The 8,582-nt window shown below is 31.4% G+C and overlaps 1 protein-coding gene across 1 annotated transcript; it reads left to right on the top strand.

Annotated features, from left to right (window-relative positions):
- The first annotated feature begins 3,074 nt into the window (after window positions 1-3,074).
- LOC143144604 (eukaryotic translation initiation factor 3 subunit D-like) lies at window positions 3,075-8,087 on the top strand. The gene is made up of 3 exons (XM_076307191.1): window positions 3,075-3,306; window positions 3,393-3,438; window positions 6,055-8,087. The coding sequence occupies exons 1-3, from the start codon at window positions 3,133-3,135 to the stop codon at window positions 7,521-7,523; spliced, it is 1,689 nt and encodes a 562-aa protein (XP_076163306.1). The 5' UTR covers window positions 3,075-3,132; the 3' UTR covers window positions 7,524-8,087.
- Window positions 8,088-8,582: the final 495 nt, after the last annotated feature.

Below are 8,582 nucleotides of genomic sequence, written 5' to 3'. Positions count from 1 at the left end.
GTGCCACATGAGTTGAACGACAGGCAGATGGAGAGACGCAAAAGCACATGTGAAATTTTGCTCGCACGATACAAAAGGGAGTCATTTTTGCACCGTATTGTTACTGGGAATGAAAAGTGGATTTATTTCAAGAATCCCAAACGCAAAAAATCATGAGTAAATTCACCATCCACATCGACCGTAAGACCGAATTGCTTTGGCAGAAAGACGATGCTCTGTGTTTGGTGGGACCAGAAGGGTGTGGTTTATTACGAGCTGTTAAAACCTGGTGAAACGGTTAATACTGAACGCTACAAGCAACAATTGATCAATTTGAACCATTCGCTGCTTGAAAGAAGACCAGAATACCAAAAGAGGCAACACAAGGTAATTTTTCTTCATGACAATGCTCCGTCACATACGGCAAAACCGGTTCGCGACACATTGGAAGCACTCAGCTGGGAAGTTCTAATCCATGAGGCTTACTCACCAGACTTGGCTACTTCCGATTACCACTTGTTTGCATCGATGGGCCACGCACTTGCTGAGCAGCGCTTTGATTCATACGAAGATGTGAAAAAATGGCTCGATGAATGGTTCACGGCAAAAGGTGAAGATTTTTTTTTGGCGTGGTATCCACAAATTGCCCGAAAGATGGGAAAAATGCCTAACAATGCCTAGCAATGGAGCATACTTTGAATAAAGCTATTTTTACCATTCTTCCGAAAATAACGTGTTATTTTGGAAAAAAAATCCGCATTCCATACTTGTACACCTAGTACAATGTCTCTTACTCCATAAGTAACTAGGCTAAGTATTCATAATTGAAACGGTAAAAATTATTCTAAATTCGCAGCCAATTAGCTCGGTGTTAGTCGACGAATTATCGTTTGTAGCGAGTAATACCGATTACCAGGTCTTACCACTTGGAGGTTGTTGTAAGCGGAGACCCGGAGGAAGGTAGATGGAAGCATAGTTCCATCGATCTCCCTCGATGCGCAATACAAACGAAGATACCAGATCGAGGACATAGAAGGAACTAAAGTTCCTTCAATCTCCTCGTTTAGATCTGTCAAGCAATTACATCGTCGAATAAAATGAGGCAAAGTTGTGGAGGATCCAACGCGAACCTTGGAGTCGGTCCTACCAAGTCGACCCCGTTTCCCCTTAGTGGGTCCGATTCGGGAGGAAGTGGCCAATGTCGACGAAAGGAGTGCCCCATTTCCCCACAACTCCGCGCCACGAGCCACGCAAGCGTGGTCATGACTTACAAAGGATTACGAAAGAGAGGGTCCTCTCCTGCGATCGGCGGCTTCCACAGAAACAGAGATCAAGAATCTCCCTCTGTCACTTGCTTATGCAACGAGCAGAGGTGACCGGTTTGGGAAACGAGAAAGCGGGCAAAAATAAGCTAAAGATTCGATAATCGCTTGGCAGAGTACAGACATTCGTACATGATGGCCTTAAAACTAACTTAGTCTAATCTTAAAACGGCGGCTACGATGTCGGAGTCCTCTTCATTCTTCGTTCTTCGTTCTTCGTTTTTCGTTCTTCGTTCCTCAATGTTTCTCGCTCCCTTGATATTCCTCATTCACTTAACTAAAGAATAAGAGAAACATTCACAGCAGATATAAAATTGGTTAATGATTTAATACATTCATGCAAAGAATAAACAAGGAAAAACGTGTACAAATTAAAACCTGTAAGTAAATACAAATGTATATGAACAAAGAAAAGAAGAAAGAAACAAAAAACAGGTGGCCAGTTTTGACCTATTGGTGGTCCATTGGCCACTGCCACATAACTGTAAATCCAACTTATTTTGATTAATTCTATAATTCCATGGTAAAATTTTTAAACTATTATTATTCATAATTTTAGAATATTATTGTGACATACATAATCTAATACGAATTATTTAGTATATAATTACTAATTGTATCGCCGGTATCTTGTATCTTGTCCTGTTGACTATCACGGACTGAAGGACGACCTACCTCCGTAAGCCATTACTGTTGAACTTTAAATTGGGGGGAAGAGCACGATAATGATTTAATTGTTTCACTCGCGTTGATTGAATTTATAATTAAAATGACATACGTGCTGTTAACCCGTGTAATAGAATCTAGCTGACAAAATATAAACTTTTCGTAAAACATAGAGATAAATAACGCGTTTAGGCGTATACATAGGATTCGCGTTATATGTCTAAAGGTCAAATAAAAATTATACATAAAATCGTATATAAAAGACTTTACGTGTAAGTTTCATTTGACCCTTACATTGTAATACACGTTACAAGTAAATCTACACATAATACTTTACTCCCTATAAATTATGTTTTGCACTTACATTCGAACAGACCTCCTGTGTACATCTCTAAACGCGTTATTTATTCCTATTTTTTATGAAAGCTACATTCCAGCTTTAATAGTTGTATTTAGAAAGCTTGCTAAAATGATAGAGTCAAGAATTCTAAATTTTGTTTAAGTAAGAAAGGAAAATGATGTTTGTACAGATATGATTTATGCATAATATAGTAATTTTTTATTCTTAACTTTGTGCAGAAGCACAAATCCAAAAAGTACTTAATACATAGATCAAAATTTAAATATTCCGAAAAGCACAAGTGGCACCATCTACGGCAAAACGTCCAAGTTTGTCGAGAAATAGTTCGTTAGAGAAGCGCTAGATGGCGACATATGTGCTGCTAAACCACATTTGAAACTAGAAACTTAAATTATCAATGTATTAGCAAGATTCTTATGATGAAAATAAGACGGACTATTTTATAATTGGACTACTTTTAATTATACAAAATTGAAAGCTCTTCAGAAATAATTCGTATGACACACAAGCCTGCCGAAATCATATGATTTTGTTTAGTACCTTCTAGACCCTCACTGATCGAAGTATAATAGTTCCTAATGTAATATATATCAAGCCTTACTACTATCTGATAAATAATAATTGATTAAGACATTGTAAGTTATAAATTAAATCAGCTCTCATTAAGGGGTCAAACAAAACCTAAGATCAATAACAACTTATGAATAGAGCTTTAAGTGTTTACTTTATAATGGCGTTGCCGGTTCTTCCGGTAAACGAACAATACCTTCGTGTCTTGTCTTTGTCGTCTTAGAAAAGTACAGAATGACGGACGACGTGGTGGTTTCGGACAATAAGGTGCAGAAGGAAGAAGAGGTAGCGCATTTTCAAGCACCTGGAATTCAACATAATCCTGACGGATGGGGTCCTTGTGAATTACCTGATCAATTTAAGGATATACCTTATCAACCATTCTCAAAAGGCGACAGATTGGGCAAGGTTTGTAATTAACATCTTTTTAAAACTTTTTATAAATTTTTCGCAAACATTTGTTATGTATTCTTTTCAATTACCTTCTATCGCAGATATCTGACTGGACCACACCGGCTTTCCAAGATAAAAAATTCCCCAGTGAGTCAAACTTTTTACATTTATATAACCTATAATTTTATATTTGTCTGTAGAAATGTTTCACTCTTATTTTCAGTTTTATTAGTTGTTATTTTCTGATTTACTTGGTGTAAATATTATAATATTCATTTTGTTAGTTTTATTTCTATTTAATTAAATTCATTATAAATTCTGTATAATATAACAATTATTTACTTTCAATAACTATTTAAGGTTTTATTGTCCAGATATAACTGTTTAAGTTAAATGTGTTACTCAAAAATATCAGTCACCTTATACACAAAATATATTTTACATATTAGATCAGTTTAAAAGTTAACTATTAACTGTAAATTCACATTATTATAAATGCTAATTAACATATTTTATGATCCACCTCTCTACCAAAGAATGATATCAGAAAATCATAATATAAGATTTATTTACTTATTTTTAATTTTTGTTTGTGTATCTTATGTTTTTCATATTGCTTCAGTTGTGAAAAATTTGTCTAATGCTATTGAAATAGCAAGTATAAAAAATACTAAAAATAAGAGAAACTTTAATAGCAAAGAAACTAATAGTTTACTTAAAAATCAAAAATCTCAATAACACATAACAATTATTATTACAATTCTAGTAATACAATAAAAAATATATTGAAGTATAGAAGTAATAAAATATACAAATATACAAATATACAATTAGAAACTAGTGAATTAGTATTGATAATACGAACATTAAATTTGACTAAATTTATAAGTACGTATAAAGTAGGTAGATACTTTTGTAAGTAACTGTATATTAACACATACAATCTATCATGAACGTATTGAAATGATTCCTTTAGTAATTCTAATTCCTTTGACATAATTTTTAATTTAAAAATTAATGTTTATTATTTAAAATATTTCAATATTGTAAATTGTTGTACAATCGTACTTTTCATAATGAAAGTTACTATACAGGGTGGTCCTTCAAGATCTGTCCGTTAAATTGATAATACCTGAAAATTGTTATGTGGAAACTTTTCAAATAGAAATTCTAGAGTATAAAACTAGAGCACACATTGCTACAATTAGTTTCTTTTCACTTTTCTTTTTCATTAAGATATAAAAGTCATCTTAAATCTTTCAATTATAATGTAAAAAAATTGTCTTTGCCATTGAAAAAAGTGTAAAAGACAGTGTAGAAAACTAATACTTACTGAGATATGCTTCAATGAATGTTAAACTTTCGTAAATGTAAAATTAATACAATATTATGTTGCTGTTCCTGAACAGTGTTATTGACCTTGTAAGATTATTGTTTACACTGATTATAATAGGTAACATTTTGAGTATCTTACAATAAGCATTATTTAATGAATATTTTGGTAAATATTAATTTTTAAGCCATATACTCTTATAGTATTTTACTTAATTGTTATACTCTTTACAATAATTAAGTCAAATTTTATACATAACTGTTAAAATATTCAGACTGACTTTCATGTCCCAATAAAGAGACAAAGTAGATAAAAACTTATTGATATTAAGTGAAACATTTATTTTCATAAAAAAGTAGATCTTGTCTTGTAGATTACCTTGTCTTCTTTAAAGAGCACCATACATTAATTTTCTTTTCATATCCTTAAACTGCAAAATTTTATTATTTAATTCTACAACACTTTCATTTATGTCTGAACATTTACTCTAATTATATTTATGTCTTGTGTAACATATACTGTTTATTTATTTGTATTACTTGGTGCATGTTTTCATATAAATTTGTATCTATAAACAATATGTCAATGTTATGTATTAGCGAACTCATAAATTCTGTCAGATATAAATTATTTTAGGAATAGATAATTAAAATCTTACATGATATTGTTACTGAATTGATTTATATAGTTCCAAAATATGAGAAAAACAATATATAATACTTCTCAAAAAATTCAAATTAATTCCCTTTTTTTTTATGAAAATTCTCCATTTGACACTAATGAACTTTTGGTTGAAACATTTTTTTATTAAATTATTAGAAATCAGTTGAAATGATATAACAACAAATTCATAACTTCTTACACTATTCATTCTTTAATTTCTGACTCAACTCTTCAATTTGATACAATTTAAACAATTGTATTTATATTATATTAATACTAATATAAACATTTTCAGATTTTTTATTATTAATTAATGAAGTCGATAATTATTTTAATTATTAAGTTTACATTATTAAAGGAGGTATTAATAAATTTTATAAATTGACACATAATTAGTTTTAATGTGTGAAAAATTTTTAAATTCAATCATTACAAATAACACAATTCAAATATTTAACAAAGCATTAATTATGAAATTTATGAATACATAATAAATATTGAACAGTTTTGTAATTTTCTCTTACTTTCATTGATTATGTATTAATGTGGCACTTTATATTTAATCAAAGGATATAATTTACATTCTTTATTATCCTGAAATATTTTCTGAGATGCAAAAAATTAAAACATATCCCATGCAGACACAGAGTTCATCGATGGTTTATGTTCTAAATGTGTTAAATAATATTAGTTTTAAAATAAAAAGTATTGTATGATAAAATATAAGGAGTGTAACTCTTAAACAATTAAATATTTGAATATTTTAGACAAGTATACATCACAGTTTGGTTCCGGCAGTCAGTATGCATACTATCATGATGAAGACGAAACAACTTTCCACCTTGTTGATACAACCCGTGTACAGAAACCACCTTACCAACGCGGTGGCCGTTTCCGACATAATCAGAGGAATATACGTGGACGTGGAGGTCAGCGAGGTGCGTTGAGTCAGATGCAGCAACTGGGTAAATTGAAACTTCGTGAAAGGGAACGCAAAGGGCAAACAAAACGCTGGGGTAGACAGCAAGGGTTACGTAATCATAAGAATCAACCACCAATTAAAATCCGCGATGCATCTGTTACTGTAAGACCTGACTGGGTAACTATTGAAGAAATGGATTTCCCACGATTAGCAAAACTCTCTTTACCTAATGTGAAAGATGGAGAAGATATTTTATGTTGCGGCTCTCTTGAATATTATGATAAAACATATGATAGGGTAAATGTGAAAAGTGAAAAGCCACTACAGAGGATTGACAGAATTTTCCATACAGTTACTACCACTGATGATCCAATAATACGCAAACTTTCAAAGACAGAGGGAAATGTTTATGCTACAGATGCAATTTTAGCAACAATCATGTGCTGTACTCGTAGCAACTATTCGTGGGATATCGTAATTGAAAAAATTGGAGATAAACTATTCTTTGACAAACGGGACAGTACCGAATTTGATTTGTTAACTGTGAATGAAACCAGTGTTGAGCCTCCTCAAGATGATGGAAATTCTTTAAATTCCCCCAGAAACCTAGCTTTAGAAGCTACGTTCATCAATCATAACTTTTCTCAACAAGTACTAAAGTCCAATGAACCTCGATATAAATTTGAGGAAGGAAATCCATTTATCTCAGAAGAAGAAGAAGGTGATGTTGCCAGTGTTGCATACCGTTACAGAAAATGGGATTTAAACAATGGTATTGTTCTTATTGCAAGATGTGAACATGATGCTGTAATGCAAGGTCCTAATAATGAAATGCAATTTTTAACAATCAAAGCATTGAATGAATGGGATTCAAAGTTAGCCAATGGTGTTGAATGGAGACAGAAGTTAGATACTCAACGTGGTGCTGTATTAGCAAACGAATTGCGAAATAATGCTTGCAAATTAGCTAAATGGACTGTTCAAGCATTATTAGCAGGTTCAGATCAATTAAAGTTTGGATATGTATCAAGGGCGATGGTTAGAGACTCCAGCAAACATGTTATTCTTGGTACACAGCAATACAAGCCAAATGAATTTGCAACACAAATCAATCTTAATATGGACAATGCTTGGGGTATTTTGCGATGCATTGTTGACATTTGTATGAAACAAAAGGATGGCAAATATCTCATTATGAAAGACCCAAATAAACCAATGATAAGACTATATGACATTCCGGACAATACATTTGAAAGCGAGGGAGAAGAAGACGAAGATGACGATGAACCTGTTAACGATGCTTTTCAAACTTAAAACAGTTTTTAAGCTTTCTTAACGTTCTCTAGATCCTTAAAATCATTATATTATACCATGAACTTACCCTATAAAAAGAAAATAGTGGAAAAAATAAAAGAAATGCAATGAACTTATTTGAATAGTCAGTGAAATTCTGAATCAATAATCTTCAGAAAGTTAAATTATCTTACCATTCATGCAATGGAAAAGCTTCTATGGCTCCATCAGCAGCATGGGTAAAAACATAATAAGCAGCAATTTCACTTACACCACCTTCTCCTATACCCTTAAATTTTTTTCCAATTTTTTCACCAGATTTTAGAATCAATGGCTGATCTTCTGGCTTATACTTTCTACTGGTAATTTAAAACTTTTTTCTCCTTGTATCTTCTCTTGCATCCAAATTTTGGCACCTCATCAACGTTTAAAGTTGCATTAAAACGCATGACATTGTTTTTCTTCTTATTATTTCTAAAATATAGAATGTTTTGTTTAGTAGATATAATACTTTATTAAATATGTGTGGTTATTACAAAATGTAATACATATCTAAATAAACTATTCTACATACTTTGGTATCTAGATACTAAATTCCTGTATAGATGGTGTACCTTAAACCTGGAAAATTACTAATTTAATTACTAAATGAAATAGTTTAGTTATTATTAATCAATAATACTTCACTATCTATGATCTTACTTTTCTTGCAGATGCAACAGTGCATTTGCAATATACAATTATACTTCCTTTTAACTAGAATGATGTTTCTTGTACCTCAATCAATATTTTACACAATTCTGCATATTAAGTACTTAGAGACGATTATTGAACAGTGTATATTCTACACAGTCTTAAAAATAAAGCATGTGAATTACAGGATTAACTAGATCAAAACATTCGAAATACTTAAAATTAAAAAAAAAGGGGTTAGAAACGGTTTAGAGGAGAGTAGTTCAGAATATCGATATTATTTTTCTTAACTTATTTCCAATATACCAACATGTTTATGGCATGTTGTATAATAAAAAAGATATCTTACGAAATATTAATTTTTATTTAAAAATTGGTATTTTAGTT

The sequence above is a fragment of the Ptiloglossa arizonensis genome, chromosome 3 (assembly GCF_051014685.1).
Source record: "Ptiloglossa arizonensis isolate GNS036 chromosome 3, iyPtiAriz1_principal, whole genome shotgun sequence".
NCBI lineage: Eukaryota > Metazoa > Arthropoda > Insecta > Hymenoptera > Colletidae > Ptiloglossa > Ptiloglossa arizonensis.
Note: the sequence above shows the minus strand (reverse complement) of the source record. Positions and strands in the feature narration are given on the sequence as shown.